Raw genomic sequence first — 20,613 nt, forward strand, 5'->3', positions numbered from 1 at the left:
CTTCTGCAGATGTTGTTGCTTACTGATACCAAGCCAGTTTGCTGCAGAATGAGTCAGCCATGCTAGCGTCCTGCAGTACTTCCCATTGTTCTTCATTTCCTTTCTCAGGGAGTACAGTGGCTTTCAAGCCATGTCTTTGGAGAGTTTCCAGCCACAGAGCAGGATCTGTTGAGAAGCCAAATGCACAACTTTCAGAAACCTATATACAGCTGTGTATGCCTTGTTTGGCACAAGTATTGGGCAAAAAATACAAGTTTTTCTTGTATTCGTACAGACTTGAAACTGAATTTGGGTTTGCCCATGCCCATGTTGTTTTATGATTGTTTTGCCTTTTCTTCAAGCAGTGAAAATTGCAGATAGCCACAGAGAACTGATTGTAACCTCTCAAGGTAGAACCCTCCAAATGGAAATGAGATCTTTCTTTTCAAAGAGGGAGGACAGTGTTATTGAAGAAAAGAGGGGATCATTGTTCCCAAAACCTTGTGGCAGGAGCTGGCAAAAGCTCAACTGAATGATCCAGAGAAGATTCTGGTGGTATCCTTGGCAGCTAGAATTGTATCTGTCTAGGCAGTTGTCTTGTCTGAGTGTGACAAGTGAAACTCTGCAGCTCTGCCAGTGTTTTTTATGAGGTGCTAGCTGTATCCATTCTGAGACATCGGGTGTTCTTAAATGTAGTGTTGTTATAACTGAACCCTGAGACCTCTGTAATCTAAGGATTCTGGAAGAAACATTTTGGAGGCTTTACTGGCTAGTTATTTCTTTTGTATTTTTGTCTTATCTTGATGTAGCTCATGTTAATCTGTGGTAACAGAAAATTCTGCAACCAGCACTATTTTGGGTGAAATACTGCCTTGTGATATTGCCACTGTGTCACTTCATGTCTTTGGCCTGGAAATTTTCCTTGCCCTTCATATCCCTCTGTCCTAGGAGTAGAGACCTGCAGCTCAGTCCCCTCAGTTTGTACTCTGCTTCCCTTCCTTGGGTATGTCATGGATAAGGAGAGCCTGTGCAAGGTGTTCCAGAAACATGGGTTCTAGTAGCCAAGGGAGCAGAGTATGACTTCATTTGCTGTGAGCAGCCTGTCTTCAGCAAGCTGTGAAGCAGTGCTGAAGACTAGCAAAGGATGTTTTAGGTTTGTTAAGACTTGCAGGTGAGACAGAGATAACAAGGGAGAGCAGGTAGGCATGAAGTGAGAACGATGTTGTTTAGCCAGCGTGGATTTGCAGTGCTATGGCATTGCTCGTAGCAGCGCCCTGCAGGGAGATGGTACACTGTGATATGCAATAGTTTACACTGATGGGCTGACATGATCCAAGAAGCACAGTTTATTTTGAGGTACGGTGTAATAACTTGCTCCTCCAACAAGCCCTTTTGCTGAACTGAAAAATAACATGGTCAGTGAGTTTCAAAAATTAGACCTGCTGCTGCTTCGTGATTTGGATGCCAGAGGAATCAATTAATTTCCTTTTCTTAGCTGAGAAAATCTCTATGCCATACAAGGTTACTCTACCAGAGTGGCATTTCTGCAGTGGTAAATGAGATTCAGAGCTTGCTCTGCCTCCATCAGTATTAAGAAAGATGGCAGATTTCTGACAGAATCCATGCATTAGTTAGGACGTGTGTGCCAACCTGCATGTAACAATACTTGTAATGATTACAGAGAGCTCCTTTGCACCCAGTTGGCAGTGGTGGGTTCAGAGATTTGGATGCTGTGTTCTGAGTCATTATGTATTACTGCCTCATTTAAGGAAGTGCCCGGCTGCTTAGTGCCAGAGGGGTGATATCAGACACAGCTGTGATCTCCACACAGAAAGCTTCATTCAGCTGATGTAAATGTTATTTTACTCCCCTTGTGTGTCCAGGCTGCTTTCAGTAAGATTCCTATAGGATTCATACCTCTTGGAAAGACCTGCACCTTGAGCCACACTCTCTACCCTGAGAGTGTGAACCAAGTACAGTAAGTATTATGTGTTTCTGAAACGTGGCTTTTGTTTGTTTTCAAGGAGCAGTGCTTCTTGGTAGTTTGACACTTTCTTTTTCTTCTATGTTACATAGGAGTTGGCAGTCTCTGGGCAGAGCCTGATGATTCAGTTTGATCTAAGATTGTTTTGTCCACTTGTAAACTGAAGTCTAGTCAATTAATCTTTCTTTTCCTCACCCTAAATTCTCTTTCAATATTTCCTTCCTTTCCTTCCATGCTAACAAGTATATTTCTCCTTGCTACTGAAATCTGTTCACTCTGGTTCTCCCAGTGACTAATTAGCATTCTTATTCACGGGACCCTTGCTGGTATCCATCACACATAAAGTCCACGAGCCAACTGGCATAACATCCTTCATTAACGCCACCAGAGTGCTTTGAAGCTCAGCAGGATGGACAAGGCTGCAATCAGCAGCAAAGATTAAAATAATAATTTATATTTGAGTTCTAAAGAAGCTGTTTGAAATGAGTGATCTTCTTGTCCCCAGGTAATGAACTGTCCAGGTGATACTGCAGCATACTGGTGAAGCTGAAAGGAATTTGGTCAATAGGTTGCTGAACAGCCCACACATGTAACAGAACCTGACTTAAGGAGTGTGGAAGTGATATTTTAAAAAGAAATACTTTGGTTCCTTTGTCACTATTAGAGCTATTCTTTGGAGTGTAGGAATTGCAGAGATATTGCAGAAAGGCAGGAGCTAGGAGAAAAGAAAGGCTGAGAAAGAAGCAGCTTCCTTCTCTGTCTCAGTATCCAAAGCCCGATGAAGCCAAAGGCAGTTTCACTTGTTGATTCACATAGATATTGGCTTGGATCTGAAAACTGTTTGGCTTGGTTGTTCTCCAGCTGAAACAGTGCAATTATGCACAGTGTGGAATTTAAATTTTACCCAACTTTGTTTAATTAGAGAAAAAAAAAGAAGAGGTTTCAATGAAATACATGCTTCAAAGCACGAGTGTAGAGATTTCCTTTGTGAGCAAGAGCACTTTGGTTACAAAGTCATTAGTGCTACCTTTTATGACAAGAAATGAGGCAGTATCTTAGTTAATGTCCCCAACTAAATGGAGGCCAAAACAAAATGACCACTGCTAATAAGTAGCTTTAAATTGATTAAGAACATCAAAACGTGTCAGCGTACCAAAGTAGTGCAGTTCCAGACACGTGGGTCTCATGCTGACCCCTTCCCTCCTAGGTTGTTACCCTCACCACTAATAAAATAAAACTATGTTTGAGTCCTTAACACGTATCCAAAACAGCAGCTAACAGAGTTGGTGCACAATCTGGTAGATTAGCTGAAGGAGAAATATCTCTGCAGAGTTTAGGCTGGGAACTTCCTTTTGCTTTTCTGGTCTTTGCTGTTTGTTAGGATGCCTTTGGGCTTTGTTAGGCTTTGTCACAGCTTGTACCCACCTGGTTTGCTTTCTTATTTCAAGGAGGTGCAGCACTTTGTCATAACTCTTTTCTTGGGGCTGCGTAGTCTTTTGTATAAGAAAAAGTCCCACCAGGATGGTAGTGGAGTCTGCTGGGGGGAAAAAAGAATATCACTTTAAAGCTTATTCCTTCTGCCTTCCTGTTTGTTTTCCTTCTTACCTGTTTGTTTTGCAGACATATTACTAACGCTACCTTGGCCATTTTGAAGGGAGAGACGGTTCCACTCGATGTGTTGCAGATCAAGGTAAAAACATCTGCTTGTTTGGCACCCAACACTGTTCTGTTTAAATAGACTTCTTTTCCTATGTGCTGCTATGAATTTTGGCTTATCATATCAGCACTCCTGTTGGCAGTCATTTCTCCACTGTATACTGCAACATCACCCAGTCTAAAATAGAGAAAATACTTGAATGGCTGAATATATTCTGGGGGGGGTTAAGAGAGTTTAGATGAATGCAAAACTTAACTAATATTTCTGTAGAAGTAGTGAGAGATAACAATAGCTGTATAAGCTGATTTAATAAATTCATGTGCATTGCAAAATGAATAACTTTCTTTTTCAAACTGAAAGATGTGAAATGGGAAAACCTTTGACTGTGCTCAGTATGTTTTTTTTTTTTAGTATCTCTTATTTTTCTTTTATGTTGTAGAACAGACATTTCTGCAGCAAGAACTTAGTGTTGCTGGATAAGGACACCTTGCTTTTGGCTGACACTATCCACAGAATGAAATGGCTATTGCTGGCTGTGCAGTCAAACTCAGTCAACCCTTTAAAAAATTCATGTTTTATATTTCTCGCTGGGAGTAAATGGAATGTGTAACACTTAAATTCAGGTTAACCTTTATGGCTCTTAGCTATTTATCATGCCTTTTCTGTGAAACTTCTCTTTTGGGATTAATCAGAATTCAGGTTTTATATAGTAATGAAATTTCTCTGCTTTCAAAAAACAAAGTTGGAAAAAAGAGAAGAGAATGCAATATTGCACTTTTTAATTTTCTTTACAGGGAGAAAAGGAACAGCCTGTGTTTGCGCTGAGTGGTTTAAGATGGGGATCTTACAGAGATGCAGGAGTTAAAGTTAGCAAGTAAGAAAACGTCCTTCTTGAAGCATCTTGTCTAAAAAATAACCCTCTGTTGCAAAGAAGCCTTTTTTGAATGTAGACATTTGACAGGCAGAAGCACCAACTGTTTTTAGATGAAGCACTACACAGGTGTAAAACATTTCAGGGTTTTTGTCACTTGAAATAAACATGTATTTAGTGCTGACCGTTTCTTAAGGTAATTGCTTTCCTCTTGCTTTTTGGCGCCCATTTCTGGACCTTTGTTCAGATTGCATCGGTGGAAAAAACTCTCCCTTGAGTAAATTCTAAGTAAAGTGATGGACTGTTGTTTTTCATCAGTTGCCAATGAAAAGATGGAGATTCTGTAACTCAATTCCAAAAAGGGACATCAGATGCAGTAGAAATGCCCTTCAGCTCCTGCCAGAAATGACATGGACCGCACTGTCTGGTGACGGTTTTCTGAATGCTAAACTAATAATTGTTGGGTTTTCTCCAAGTGGATATTTAACATGCCACTGTCTGTGTATGAAATGATTGGCATTATCTGGTGAAGGAGCAGCAGGGCCAAATCAGCTCACTCCTCAGACTGCCATAGAGGAATTGCAGGACAGGGGGCTGCTGACCACTAAGTAAATACAATATGTTTTGTGAATGAGCTATCTGCAGGGAAACAGGAGATGCAGGCATCTGGCAGGTAATTAAGTAGCTTTGAGAGGTGATGTGGGATAGGAGAGATGCAGTAAACAGCCTGGGTTCTTGTCCTGGAGAAGCATAGGATATGCCTGGTTGCTTGATGGGTACTAACTTGGCTATGCTGTGGGCTCTCCTGCTAATTGCAGTCTCAAGATTAAAGAAGTGCACTTCTTTAATCTTTAAGAACACCTCTCTGTGTTCTTACTAGGCTTCCTGCCTGTGTCCTATTTTATACCTAGTGTCAGCCTTTGCATCTTTTCCTGCAGTAGCTGCCTTTCATAGAAGTCATGAATGCCGTGCTGGAGACTTGACAGCACCTTTTGTACTTGGGGCAGTGTGAACGACTACAAACCTCATTTTTCCATGAATTTTTTTGAATGCTCAGAAAACACGCCCAGCTTGGGAAGCACTTCAGCCACAACTGAATGGAGCCTCAGCAAGCTTGGGTTAAGGACCCTATGTCCTTGTCCTCTTTTTATACTTCTCTCTAAATGTACACATTTGATCCCTGACGAGGATGGAACACTGGGCTAAGTGAACTTTTAGTGTTCCAGTTAAAGCTGAAAAGAAGGCACCTCATACAAAGAGGGTTGAGCTGTAAGCCACAGTTCCAGTAATGTGCCTGGCTATCCCTAAGCTAAGCACTGTCCTGATGGATATGTTGTACTGAGTTTTACATTTCTGAGGATTCATTATTTTACAGACAATTTCATGGCTTGATGGAAGTGGTGTGACTGCTGCATGCCTTAGTAGTTAATGATAGCCTTATATCTTCATTGTTGTTGAGCTGATGGTGTTTAATGTATGTTGTTGACCTTCTTTTATGGAAGACGGTGATCAAAATGTGTACCAAGCCTACCTAAGCGTAGTCGTGTCTTTAAATTCTGTACTGTATTTCATGACCGACAGGTTTTTTATTTTGAAAAACACTGATTTTGGTTTGAGAATACTTTGGGGCAAATGAATGTTTTCCAGTTCTGATCTCTTGCTACTGATTTTTTTTGTTTGCTTGTTTCCTCCAACGTCATTCTTCACTGCATATTGTAGAGGTGCATCCCACCAACTGGTAGACCACAAACCTTTAAATTAGTCCCAGTTGTGTTGCCTAACTAGGTAAAATTCTGCTACTCACATGCCAGGCTGCCTGTAGGGAAGATTGTTTACTGCGTGTTGGTGATCTGTAACTCAAGAATGGAATGTCACTGCCATGCTGCTGGTGTGTAGAAACTTGTGGTATCACAAAGCTAAAGACTGTAGGGGAGCACTAACTTTGCAAACAAATCCATGTGCCCTAACTCCATACAAGACTTCTTCCACTATAATCTCCTGGATATCTTAAGAGTTCTTTCTGTTCTTTTTTCAGGTACTGGTACCTTGGGCCTCTGAAAACCAAAGCAGCTCACTTTTTCAGTACATTTAAGGTAAAAAATAACTGAGGAATGGAGGGGAAGTGTTTTTGATGATTGTGTAGCTTGGAAATGAAAGGGCTGACTGCTTTGTACACTTTATCTGCATTCTTTTCTGAAGTTCTGGTAGCAATATAAAATGGGAGTGAAACTTGTTGTAAAACCTAGCAGTTATTAAAAATTTCTAGCTTAGGACAGGTGAAGGGGAGGTAGAATACCTCTTCCTAAGATAAAATCTTTTCTAAGTATCTGTTGCTGTGAGAGCACCAGAGGGAGCCAGTAGCCACTTTTGGAGCTGGAGAGTGGTGCTGAACATAGCACTTAACATGTTCTGTCACCTTCTCTAAACAGTATTTCTTATGATAACACTTCATTATGCTTTATTCATCTGGCAGAAGTTATGTATATAATTAGACTGCTCATGAATGTTGATAATCAGTTTTCCACATGTAGCAAAATGCACGTGAAGATTCATAGCTTATAGCTCACCTTTAACTTGATTAAAACTGACCCTAGAAAGATGAAAATTTGATCTGCGTGAGGGGCAGGGCACATTCTCTCACATGCCTTTCATTCTCTCTGAATGTACAAGAAGCCTCCTGAAAAGGCTGTGGGGATACCCAGATGCTGCAATGGTAAATGAGATCATGCAGCCAAAGAGTTAGACTGTAGTGTATTCATAAAAGATTTCCCCCTGCTCTCCATCCCCAAGAGATTTGAGATGATGATTCTGTATGCTGATATTCTAAGGAGAAACTTATTCTTCACCTCTCTTCATCCCCTTTCTCACTTTCATTGGGGCCTCAGTGAGTGGCAGTGATAGTGAGTCTCGCTGGTGAGTTATTCATTCTGCATTTAAAAGATCTGTTTAACCTGCTGAAGGTTAAAGAGAAATGCCCACTTTTTCAGCTATTAAGAGAAAAAAGTTTCTACCTGATCTCCCCCAGTTGTACTGTCCATTGCTTTATGTGCCTCTTATGTTACTGTTTTGTTAATTTCTATAAGAAATGGTCCCAGTCTGCTGAGTTTAATCTCTTCCAAGTTTGTCCTTGCTGCTGTGCATTATATCTTCGTTGATTTTGCTGTAGCTATCCTTGGAAATGGAAATACATTTTAAAAAGAAATCATATTATTACATCCATAAGTCCTCTGTTTTAAGTGTTTCAGAAATTAGTTTATTTTCTCTCACTTTGTTTTAAAACTTTGTCTCTAGTGTCAGTGTCTGTGGGTTTTCAGGAGCTAAGTCTGCTATAGCTCATTGATTTCTGGCAGTAGAATCTGAAATTTCACTGAGAATAATGTGTTATTTTATTTCCTCATCTCTATAAAGCTCAGTCCTAAGACCTGCTGTGTTCTCTACAAGCACCTGACTATACAATCAGGTCTTGATTTTTCGAGGTGCTGAGGAACGAAAGCCTGACAGATTTGGGTGCCCCTTGGCTGCATGCAGCACTGTAGTCTTTGCCTTTTGGCACTGGGCCACACTGTGCAGCTGAGCTGTTTCTTGAGGTTGCCTTTGTGCCATGCAGAAAGCAGTTGCACTTTCAAGCCTTAATGTTGACCTTACCAGTTTGGGTTGTTTCCCGCAGCCAGAAGCAGCTGTGTCACCCTGGCACACATCTGCAGCAAAGAAAACATCCCTTCACCCTCTCTTTATATAGGGGAAAGTACCTCAATGCTGTGTAGGGAAGGAGTAGATTAGTAGACTTGGGAACTGCGTGGGTACGCTTTCTCAAGCTGCAGAGATGTAATCTTACATGAATCTAGAGACCAAAAAGTAGACTGAGGCAGTGGCAGCATCTGGGTAGCTCTGAAGTAGTGCTTGTGATCACAGGATGAATAGGCTGTAGGAATCAGCAGAATAAACAGGAAATTTCTCCACAAAAGGCCCTCTGTCTTTTCTTTGTTTTTCCACGTAAATCCAAGGAATGGCCTCAGAAGCACCAAGCTGCTCTCATGTATCTGGGTCCAACTGAGAGACCTCCAGAAGAGCCAGAGGAGAAGCCATCCAGGCCTCCTTTATACGTGAGGCTTTACAGACGACTTTGCTCATACTGGTCACCTCCACGGAAAGGTGAGGTGTGTGTGTGGTGGCATAAAGTCACAGGCAGCCTTTACCTACCTAATAGATCGGAGCTGTGGATTGTTTTGTTTTGTCTTCTTTTCCTCCATTAGTTTTTTCTTCTCTCTTACGTCTGTCCCTTTCTCTCCCATTCCCTTTCTCTGCCCTTCCAAAAAATTACTGCAATTTCAACATTGACTTTGTCAAGATACTTAAGTGATGTTTTTCAGAAATAGAACAGAGCAGTTGAGTGTCTCTGGCCTTATAAGCAAAAATGCCTTTGTAAAGAACTCACTGTGTTCACTGGGCTCACAGTTGCTTGCCACTGAAGTATGTCTCTCCCCTGTAGAATGACTTCTTTGTGGGGAGAAAGGAGCATCTCTCGTTTTCCTTTGTGGAAGGAAAGATTGCTGAAACAGAGCAGCAAACATTACTTAAAGCAGGAGGCAGTAAAACTTGAGCTGTGCGGAAGCCTTCTTAAGTTTCTCTTACTCCCTCACTTGGAAACCCCAGGCTTAAATTCCCTTCTCTGTGTACCATAAGCCTCTCTGGAGAGGTTAGCTAGGCAGTTTGTGTTGCAGAGTGCAAAAGAAAAGGAGTGTGCACGCTGTGGAGAATGTAATGATGCAGCCTCAACTGGCGCTTCCCGTTCTTCCTAGAGACTTGAAGAGGGGATTCAGATAGAGGCATAGACTAAATGGCCTGTATGGGAGAACTGAACCCTGGAGTTTTGTCCAAAGGTGCATGTTACCACAGCATCCTGAACATTGGCTATCCTGGTTTTTTTTTGGTAGCTGCATTAAATGTTCCTGTAATACTAGTCTAGGAGATTGGTTAATCCCAGGGCATAAGAACTCACAGGGCTGCCAGATAATACGCTTGATAGTCTTTCCTGCCACTGTGTGAACACCAGGGTTGGGTTGTTGTTTTTTTTTTCCCCTTTTTCCTTCAGTACTTCCAAACTTTTGATGTTTGAAAGAAAGAAAGCTAATGGGTCACAGTGGGTCAAAGTGATTTTTGTGGCTGGCATTGATGTTTTGTACTTCTCAGCAGTGAAATGATGATCTCTTTAAGTAAATTTCCCTTAATGTTATCTTCTGTATTGGCTTCATAGAAATCCCCCAGGAGGTAGCCCCGGAGGACTGGCAAGAACTGAAGCTCTCCACCGTTGAGCTTTCCATTGCAACTCAGAACAGACAGCTTGATCTGACAGTAAGACCATCATATTTCATTGGATTCCAAATGCCCCCTGCCCACACAGTTCTCTTTTATTGCTAAACTCCCGTTCTTTTGTCTTCATAAATAAAACGATACCCTGTGCAAGTTGAGGCCCATAGTTGAATCTAGGAAAGGGCAAACTTCAGAGCTGGTGTAAAAGCTCTGGAGACTTCTGTAAAACAAATGCGGTGTGATCAGGAAGAATCTGTGTCACTGAAAGGTATCGTTAATCCAGCAGAAGCTTTAGCATTACTCAGGAGGAAACAAGGCATCAGAATGGATACTCCTTTTCTTCTTGACCCACGGGAGAGGGGAAATCAGATACACAAGTTTTATCAGTGAGTGCTGGAGTGCAGCTTTGGACATGAATGTCTGCCTAGAAATGGGGCTTCTTCTCTCCCTTCTGACTTGCAGAGCAAAGAATTAAGATGAAATGGCACTAAAGAAAGGACAGGGGCTACACTGAGTTATAGGACAGGAAACATGGGTGGTTGTGGAAGGGCAGAACAAAGAAGCAAGGGAGCTGTTCCTGTGATAGCCTTCTGTCATGTCCTGCCCATAAGGCTTATGCTCTTCGTTGAGTGCTTTAATTACCCATCTTTGACTTATGTCTGTGTTTTGGTGCAATGTCATTGCTATGAAAGCTTTTTGGGTAGATGCCAGTCTTTAATTCTGCTGGAGAATTGTAGCACAGTGAGCCCTTTCTCTACATGTCTTTCTCTTGGCTGCAGGAAACCGCAGCCGCTATCCCAGACTGACAGGAGGTGTTGGACTTTCTGCAACTTGTTTCTTATGCAGAATACAGACTCTTTAAGAACCTGAAAATCTGAGTTGTGTTGATAGGTGATCCTTGTAGGATCAGACCGAAAAAAAAAAAAAAGTAAAAATCAAACCAGGCAAATCTAGACTTAAAATTTCCTCCTGTGTTCTCCTTAGCCTGTACTACATAAATGTTAGTTTCTTCTCCATCAGTGATTCATGATTTGCACTGCTGGTGTCCCAGTAATGGTAGAAACAAGAGTGACCCTACCAGGGTATTTTTTTCTTTACTGATTTCCTTATGTCCCTTGAACAAAATATCCCTTGTCTAGATGTCCCCTAAATTAGAGTCATTGATATAATGTGAAAAAGACCTATCAAGAATTGAAAAATCTCACTGCCACAGACAGTGGGGTTCTCTCTCATTTCTCTTGCATATCCCAGAGAAATGGGTGACTTCCTATTAGGGTAGTTATACTTCTCTGTTGCTAGAACTGGATGTATCTTGATCTTACATCTTTTTTTCTACTGATAGGCACCCCGTATATCTGCCTTTGAATCCTCCTCTTGAAGCTATTGTCCCTGCGGCCATCAAAGCTGAATCACAATGCTGTCAAATGGATATCAGGGCATATCTGTTAAATGCTGCCAGCCAGTCCTGTCTTTCTTTCTCACTCTTGCCCAGGCTCTCCTGTGAGCTATACAGGTGCAGCTCAGGCACTGACAAACTTACTTCTGCAGATACAGCAAGGAAAGAAAAGAGGTTACGCTACCAAATGTATTTGGTTTTACTTTTGACGTTTTGATTGCATCCGTGCTAGGACTTTTGCCAGAGCAGAAACATTTTCTTTAATTAAAAAATAAATATGATTTACATCTTAATCAAAAATGCTTTCCCGGCAAAAGCTTTAATGTCTACTTAGTTTAAGGACATGCTGCAAGTGGAAAAGTAGCTAAGTAAGGAATTCAAAGGAGTGATAATGAGAGCACTTTGATTTCAAATTTGTATTGGTTAAAATTGTCTTACTGTAGTGTTTGGTGGCCAAACACAGCATCGTTATAGCACAGCTTAAGGTCATGAAAGATCCCCTGATTAGAAACTGTGAACAGAAGTAACCCAACAGTCTTTAATAAGTGTGCAAAACACAACAAGAGTCATTATTTCAATTCTTATGGCATTTATTCTTGAATAGTCTTCAATGAGAAACTGTTCTCTATAATTCTTAATCTGTGTCCCTCAAGTCAAGAAAGGAAAAAAAGAATGAAATCCATATTCTGTCTCTTTCAGTGGGACAAAGAGCTGGGTATTTTGTAACGTATTTAAGTATCGTGAGTGTGGCCTTTTGAAAGGTTAACTGCTTCATTTCTGAGTCTGTCTTTTTTTTTTTTTGCTTAGCGCACTGAGGACTTCATGAATATTTGCATTGAAGCAGATACTGTCAGCAAAGGACAGTTTGTGAACAGAGGGTGAGTATGGGAACACAGCAGAAAGATGCCCAAATCTCTGTACAAGTCAGAACACGGATTTTTTGGGGAGTATGTTATGTTTCTCTCTGATTTTCTGCTGCAAAATTCTGCAGCAGAGGTCATCAGTCAGTGATGCTGCATGGAGATTGCTTTGTTCTTTAAAATTCTTACAGATTTTCTTTTTCTGGAAACAAGGCAGATCAGTCTACCTTGGGTTCTTCCTAGCTTCTTTGTTTCCTGTACCTTTCTCTCCACCGGTGCTGGACGATGCTACTTGGAAAACACCATCAGAACCAGTGTTTTATAGGCAAGCATAAAGACTAACTCCAGAATCTTTTACCTCCAGCTGCTTGGTGGTTTAAGAGTCACAGAGCTGATAAGCTTGTACTAGTGGTACCTAGAATTTCTGGACTCTGATAAGACACAGCTTTTAAGTGAAGGGCACCCTTTGCTCAGTGACTCCTCAAAGATATGAGGTCCGAGCTTGAACAGCTTTTGGAAGATGTGAATTTACAGAAGGACAGTAAGCAAATGTGTCGTATAAGGAGCAGGGAGGCTGCAGGTATGAAGAAGCAGCACATAGAGGAAGAGTAAGCATGTATTTCTTTCCTGTGTTTGGGGTGTTATGCAATGTGCTTGTTCCTCTGCTCTCACCAAATATCAATCAGAACTGCTTTTTCCAGCTCCTCAATGCTGTCCCACCAGCAAATATACTGCATCTTCAGTTTGGTTTTTATTACCAATTGATTTTCTTACTAAATCCAAGACTGCTCTTCTGTATGACCATTTTATTTTATTTCCTCATACTGTTTTCTAGTCTTAGGGCCCCCTCTAGTGAAATCAGGTGGAATACATTTTTGAATGCGTTTTTCACCTGATTGCCATCACTCTAAGAATTCTCTCATGAGTGTCTTGTTTGTGATGTTAATAGCAGAAGCGGGCCCCTTATTTGAGCATCCCATGAGCCTCAGTGGGAATATAGTCTTCTGATGTATGCATAACATAGTGGATCAGGATGCCACCTGCAACTGCTTTTAGGTTGTATGAGCCACGTGGACCATGTATGCTTGAGACTGAGATGTTTGCTTTAAAGACTACAGAAAGAAAAGGAGGAGGAGCAGCAAGGGAAGTGTGGCCTCTTAAAGGGGAAATGAAGGAGACAGCATAATGGGTTCTTGGACACATTGCTCCCAGAAAAAAATGTGGATGGTTTTGGGTGATATAAAGGGGGGGTGTTTGACTGTACACCCAGTGTATGGTATCCCCCATGTGGGTTGGACATGGTTCACAGAGCAGCCTGTCACATTTTTTCTGACTGGATGTACACTGCTGTGCAGAAAAAGCTTCTGATGAGTGGTGATGTGCCCTGCTAGCTCACTCCTCAGAGACACTGCCAACAACTTGGAGCTGCTGTACAAGCACAGCTCAAAGAGGAGAGCTCTTCTGATTAAACACTGCCCAGAAGTCTGTAAGTAACAACAAAAGAGAAGGGGGAGTGTACGTGTTGTAGAGCAATAGGAAGACCCAGTTACTCCTACAGAGAAGAGTCTGAACAGAAATAAAACACTACTTTTTCAAGGTGCTCAGAGCAGCTCTCCTCTGCAGAATGTCTCTTGGCAGTTTGGTTTGAATCAAGCCCTTATTACAGGTTCCCCACTGCCCAGCACCAACAGAGTTTGCCTTTGGAAATGTACAAAGAAGCCTTTTGCTTGTTGGTTTTGTTGTTAGAGCACCTCCACTAGAATTTGGAGGAGCTGAAAAGGTTTTAGAGAAACTGCCATATCAGTGTGGGTATCCAGATTTTTTTTCTATTGAAGAGGGCAGTGAGCTGGTCTGATCAGAACTGATGGAGCACAGAGGAAACCACGCATCCTGCAGGGGGTGTAATGGTGCAGGTTCAGGTGGTGTGTTTGTGCATTGGAGGCAATGCATCAGAGCGTTGCAGAGTAGCTGCTATTGCATCTCAGAGAAAGGAGCAGTCATCCTAGGTGTGTGTAAGTACTCTCCGGCTTTGGATCAGATTTGTGTGAACAAGAGCACCTGCAGCAAGAGTAGAGCTAATAGTTAAGATGGGATGGAAAAGGAGCAGGCAGATATACAGTACTGCATACCAGAAAGTGCTGGAGGGAAGGAAAGAGAAAGGTGGAAAGCGTAGCATCAGTATTCCCCATCCTGATAGCGAGCTTCTGTTCTTTGTGTGAAAGCACGGAAAGGGCCACTTCAGGGGATGAGTGCAGTGACCAGCTGCAGTGTAAAGACTCTTGTTTTTGTTACAGAATTTTACATTGGTCTCTTCTGGAGACAAGAACTAGATTAAACCTATCTGTTATCTACAGTAGGTTTTTCTCGCCTGTATTTTTGTAGTTCAGTGTATGGAGTGAGATTTAAATGAATTGAAAATACTGCTGTTGGACTTTGTGTTCTTACTCCTGTTTTTCTTAGCTGTCTTGTCTCGTGAGGAGCTGAATCAAATGATCCTTTCTGATCTTTACCAAGAGAGTGGTGAGGTGCTGGCACAGACTGCCCAGGGAGGTTGTGAATGTCCCATCCCTGGAGGTGTTCAAGGCCAGGTTGGAACGGGCCCTGGTCATCCTGATCTAGTATTAGATATGGAGGTTGGTGACCCTGCATGCAGCAGGGGGGTTGGAGCTTGATGATCCTTGAGGTCCCTTCCAACCCAGGCCATTCTATGATTCCATGATCCTTTCATACAGGGTCAGTAGAAAGGCAGTTGGAGCAAGTGGAGTTCTCCTTTGACCATTCTTTAGTTACATGTCTTGTCTCTGTTGGGCTAACTTTGATCCCGTAATTGCATTTATGTAGATCCTCATTTACCTCTGTGGATCAAATCTTGCTTACCTGAGTACAGTAAGTAGGACTTTATATGTTAAACTTTGAACAGGTTAAACCTTAAGCAGGGAATCTTGCTGCTTATTTGTACAGCACTGTATAAGCTGTATAATTGCATGCCATCAATGATTTATCATTTATATTGCCAGGGGGATGTTTAATTCCCTCACATTCATTCATTAATCTTTTAGCATATACCTATTGAATTAAAACAAACTTTTCGTAGTTAATATTGCTCCTGTCTTTCCCTGCCCTTTCCTTTGGTGTCTGAGCTTTTCTTCCTTTGTCCTTCAGTTATTTTCTCCTCTTTCGGCCTTCTATGCTCTTTCTCTGGGGTATTCTGTGATTTTAAGAGGAGCTTGCATTTCTGGTGTATGGAACATTTGGTGTACAGGATGCTTCTGATGTGCTTTTAGAGCTTCTTTTCCTGGGCAAGATAAAGTTATTTAAATTACTGCTTTCATAACAGTCCTCAGAATGGACAGAGCTGCTGTGGATAGCTGATGTTGTCTGAGAATATCTATCTGTGATAATTGTGCTGTGCTTGAGACCATGCAGCTCTGCTGTCTCCTTAGCTATCTGTGTGTTGTTGTCTGTCTGGACAAGGACCAAAAAGAGGGGTGGGGTGGGGTGCATTCTATCTTAGGTTGTTGGTAAGTGCGTGGAATTTGAGGAGATGGCAGTCATCCACTGTGGGCATTGCACCATTCAGCATATAAGTGAGGAGCACAAGATTGTGCTTTAAGAGTATGTTCAAATTTATTCAGTGAACCTCAGTGCAGAAGTTGGTTGGAGGCTGTCAGTACATACTGATACTTACTGACAGCAGCAGAAGAGGCCATCTGTATTTTATTTTCTCACAGTTAAGCTCACAAGTATTTGTATACATGTATATAACATTCAGGTTTGTCAACTGCATAGTGATATACAAACCCATAACAGCGTGCCAGCTCTAAAGGTAGCTGTTTCTAAAGAACCTTCTCCTTAGCTTACCTCTCTTTTGATTGAAACAGAAGTCAGAAGATGCATGATCCACATATGTGTCCTGAAGATGGTCAGTGCATCCAAGCTAGCAGATGCATCTTGCAACTTCCAGAGGTGAGAAGTTATGGGAGTGGAGAAACTTTGTAAATTCATTTCCTAGTGCCACATGATACTGCAAATTAAGAAATCCCTACTCCAGATCTGGGAGGTTGAGTATACTGTTGATGAGACACTCTGTTCCTCAGTGCAGCATCTCAGTCCCCAGCCAGGAGACACATACAGAAATTACAGCCCAGGTGGTTTGTGAACTAGAGGGGGAGCTTTGTTCAGCCAGGAAATAGACTGCTCTCCAGACCTGCCATGTATACAACAGTGGAGGTTGTAAAGGATCTCCTACCCAGATGCATTGAACAGACATGCCTTCACCAGTGTATTGAAGATAGAATTCCTCATCTACGTTTTACCCCAGGAGGGATTATGCCATAGAGAAGATAAATATCAGCATCTTTATGTAGACAAGGTAGGAAGAGGTAAGGCAATGGGACATAGGTCAACACAGGGAAGTGTCACTAAACTTTGAATAGGTCAGGCTGAAAAAGAAGCCAAAACTGTGTCTGCCTGAGTAGTTTAGGTTAGTCTGGTATTTCCTCTTAGAAAGGAGTGCTGTTACAGCCTTGGGATGGGCTGTTTCTTGGTTTTACAAGGGCATTCAGTCAATCTAATGGATCATTTCTATCTTCTAGGACCCTCATACCATTTGGAAAACAAATTTCATATTAAGAGAGAAAAGAACTTGCCAAAAAAGTGAAAAAAATCTTTATCTGCCAAGTGAAAATCATGAATTATATAATCATCAGTCATCATCCTAATATTTACATCAAGTTAGTGTTGTGGCAATCTTGTGTTTCTGAAAGAATACTCTGGAGTCTGGGCTAAGTACAGATAAGCCCTTGGTAGGGGTCGTGGTATAAAATCAGCTCTTTATACTACAAGCTGAGACCCTCAGAGTATTTGTGCATGCCACAGAGCAGTGTTGTTTTTTGAATCCTTGATCAAGAGCTGATGAAGGAACTGGAGACAGCTCGGGCAAGTCTTACCAGTTTTGAGAGAAGTAGGATATGTTGATCCAGGCGGACTGCTATAGCTCTGTGATTTACAGGACCTATGCTACTTTCTCCAGTCTGAGCTCCTTTGATGTAGCAGCTCATTTGGAGCTAGTTTTAGTCTCAAAGTGGCAGCCCTGCCTAGAGTGAATGAAGTGCATGCAGAGCAGACACCAGATTTGTGCAGTTAAAGTCAATCTGCCATTTTGATGAACGGTTTTAATCATTGGTGACTTTATCAGCATTAAAGTAAAAGCTCAGGAAAATTCTGCTGAGTAATTCCTGACCTGTGAAATACTTTGCATCTCACATTTCAGATCAATATAGTAAAACAATACCAAAAGGTGTTTGTAACGTGGATTTAATAGGAGTAATTTAACAGGCACTTCTGCAGATTAGCTTGTGTCACCACTGGCAGACCAAGAAGAGCCAAGCACATATAATATAGTTCCAACAGCAAAGGGTCTTTCAGTATAAACAGTGTGGGTCATTAAATCTTCCTAGCATTTAATTATCACCAATTAACAACTAACTGAGATAACGTTACACCACAGACTCTTAGTACATTCCGTGCAGTGAAGAATAGCTTTCTCTGTGTAGTTGAAACCAAAGGGGCTGGAAGGCATGGGGAGGTTGTCACCTTGGTTAGCAGCCAGCTAACTGTTGAACTGTAGTCAATCAGTAAAATCAGGTCTTGGTGTTACAGCATTGCTGAAATAATGTTTGTTGTTTAGCCCTGACCAGTACTGTTATCTGTACATAGGGCACCGAGGGATCCTTTGGCATTGATAACGAGGAATACGAAGCTATGCCTGTGGAGGTGAAGCTGTTACCCCGCAAACTCCGGTTCTTCTGTGATCCCAGAATGAGAGAGCAGATGCTCCGTGCAGCCATACAATGAGAACTAATATCAAAGGGGCCACTCCTCACCACTCCTGCCAGGTTCTCTTCAAGGCGTGTCCTCACTAACTGGATTAACCCCACCAGATTAACAAGCTGTTCAGCTACTTTATGCACAAGGTACTTCCATTGAAGGTGGCTATTTGGCTAGTCTCAAGGGGTTTGAAATTGCAAGTTAGAACTCTAAGAACTGCATGTTAACTTGATGGCATTTTTTTCCCCCTGAAGTCAATAGTGTTCTGTTCACAGCACTACAGGCTGAGTGCTGTATGCCAGATGCTACTGCTTTAATGCAATTATATATTAAAGCAAAATGAAAGAATGCTTGTCCTTGTGTTGTAAGAGTTTACATTATCTATGTATAAATCTCAGGAAAGCTGGGATCTTGGAAACATTTGTTTTGGGGGGGGTCTAATGCTAAGTATGTGAAATGTTGGAATTGTTATATGAAACAGCTGAGCAGTTATCTACTCTGTCCCAAAATAAATTGGATATCAGTGACATGATTTCAAAGGAAGTTTGAAAACTCCCAGTATGTATCTATCTTGGTAAGATCTTTGTTTTCTCTTCACCTTGCCAGATTCAACAGCACAGAGCTCTAGTTAATAACATAGTAGAAGTATATTCTTTTGATCAAGTTTAGGTATGTTACACAGAAGCACACTGGAGAATCACCATTGACCTGGAGCTGTATGAAGCCCATGTGGAAAGACTCTTTAACAAGACAAACGAGCCTTTCTTGTAAGTATTCCTTTTGTTCCTGTAGTAGCATAAGACAAGGAAGGGCTTCCAAATAACTTTTAATATTAATTGTACCTGGTTGCTTTTCTCATTAACGTAAACAGTGCTCATCACTCCTTATGCAACCTACGTCCCTTTGAGCCCCAGTTCCATAATTGGCTTTGTTGATTTTGAGCTTTTTTTTCTTCTTTGAATAGCTTCACTTTAATTGCTGAAAGGAAATGTTATTGACTTCAGCAAGGTTATCTGTTGGCTTTATTATAACTTACAAGTTTACTTGATTCTGCCTTGTTTACTTGAGAACAATTGATCGTTATTTTTTCTGATGTGATTGCTATTTGTACGTGCTCTCCATGCCTAGAGTAAATTCATTTGTTGATTCTTTGCTGTAGTCAAAGTAAGGACATTAGTGAATCGATTTCCAGTCACTTTCTTTAAGACAGCATCCTGGCTGCACGCTGCTGCAACAGCATCCTCTGCTGTCAGCATGCTAAAATCAAAATGCTTTGAAAGGGCAGAAACAGGTTGGTTTTCTGTGTGATGCTGGAACCAAACTGCATGCTGACCTTTCCTTGGCCTTAGTGTGAAGAAACTCATTACCTAAGCACTAAACCCTTTCTTGAGCAGAGGCCTGTTAGACGTTCTTAATGATAGTGCTGCTGACAGAGCCTGTGTTGAGCTGTCTTTATTTGATCTGCAGTCATAAGTGCCCAGCAGCTCCCTGGGTCACTCAGACACATTGGCTGCACTCTGTTCTTTTTGTTTGCCACAGAGACACCTGGAGTGTTGTTCTGCAGCCAATGTCAGGGGCAGTTCTTACCAACTGAGTTTTTCCTGAAGCTGAGGCTTCTATAGGAAAATGGGCAGTGTTTTTGCCCAAGTAGCAGGAAAGACAAGGCAGCAGCCATTTCAAAAAGGTAAGCTTTAATTGTTTTAAAAAATACCTATGTATTAGTAAGCAGTTCTACTACACAGCCACAGGCCTATGGGAACAACCACACATCTGCGAGATGCAAATAACACCAGAGCTCTTATAACTACAACCAGTCTGCTTAAAGGGGCTAAGTGATATCTACAGCTTCTGGTTCATCTGGACCATTTCAAGGGGAAAATGATTCACTCCCTTACCAACTACCAGACACGTGGCTTCTGCACAGTGTGATTCTTTGCTCAAGGGTAACCAAGAGCTCTTTTCAGACCTGGTGCTGGTAATGCTGTGCTGATGTTGAAGTACCAAGGCCAGTCAGAAATACAGGCTGATATTTAAATACTTACATCAATGCAAGTTGAATAGCTTATATAAATATCATTCAAGTGATTTTTTTTTTTCCCCTTCCTTCACAATTGAGAGGTCTCTCAGTATGAAGTGGTTCTAGATATCCCAATTACAACACTCAGAGGAAAGATGTGAGGAAATCATAACATAAAATAAGCAGAGGCTGAACCTACTACCTACAATGTGGAGGAAAGGAATCTGTTCTTATGTTTCTATCTGACAGCAAGACAAACAACTTTATTTGTATGAACCCCAAGACAGGAAGGAGGAGGAGAACACTGGGTCCCACTCCATGAGAACATTTATCCTTGTTTCAATTTACAGTACATTCTAGAAGGGCTTAAAATACCGTAACATAAATAAAAATGAAGGATAACAACCTAATAATGAACCAGCCCAAGGCACCTGTTTATTTTAACCACAATTAGTCATTTCCATTTGAATGGCATGCTGCATTAATCAGGATCTGAAATCCCAGTTCACTGCCATTACACCATTCTGTGATGTCAATACATTCCAGTCCCTCCAAAAAAAAAACCCAAACCAACAACCACCAGTGTGTTGTTATCTCACACCATCACTAGGCCATTAGCTTGGGGTGAGAAGGAACAACAACAACAACAAAAAACCCAACAGCAACTAACTTAGAAGCTACAGCTGTGATGAGAGAATTTGGGGTAGTTA

The 20,613-nt window shown here is 41.5% G+C and overlaps 1 protein-coding gene across 1 annotated transcript in view; it reads left to right on the forward strand.

Moving 5' to 3' along the window:
* The window catches only part of AGK (acylglycerol kinase), a 31,299-nt gene extending 12,870 nt beyond the window's left edge, over nucleotides 1-18,429 (forward strand). The window contains exons 7-15 of the mRNA XM_004937875.5: nucleotides 1,863-1,957; nucleotides 3,584-3,653; nucleotides 4,415-4,494; nucleotides 6,527-6,584; nucleotides 8,496-8,643; nucleotides 9,746-9,843; nucleotides 12,005-12,075; nucleotides 15,939-16,023; nucleotides 17,776-18,429. Of these exons, the coding sequence (XP_004937932.4) occupies nucleotides 1,863-1,957; nucleotides 3,584-3,653; nucleotides 4,415-4,494; nucleotides 6,527-6,584; nucleotides 8,496-8,643; nucleotides 9,746-9,843; nucleotides 12,005-12,075; nucleotides 15,939-16,023; nucleotides 17,776-17,913 (843 nt within the window). The 3' untranslated portion in view covers nucleotides 17,914-18,429. The remainder of the gene's footprint in view (nucleotides 1-1,862; nucleotides 1,958-3,583; nucleotides 3,654-4,414; nucleotides 4,495-6,526; nucleotides 6,585-8,495; nucleotides 8,644-9,745; nucleotides 9,844-12,004; nucleotides 12,076-15,938; nucleotides 16,024-17,775) is intronic.
* The last annotated feature ends 2,184 nt before the right edge of the window (nucleotides 18,430-20,613 follow it).

This window comes from Gallus gallus, chromosome 1 (genome assembly GCF_016699485.2).
Source record: "Gallus gallus isolate bGalGal1 chromosome 1, bGalGal1.mat.broiler.GRCg7b, whole genome shotgun sequence".
Taxonomy (NCBI): domain Eukaryota; kingdom Metazoa; phylum Chordata; class Aves; order Galliformes; family Phasianidae; genus Gallus; species Gallus gallus.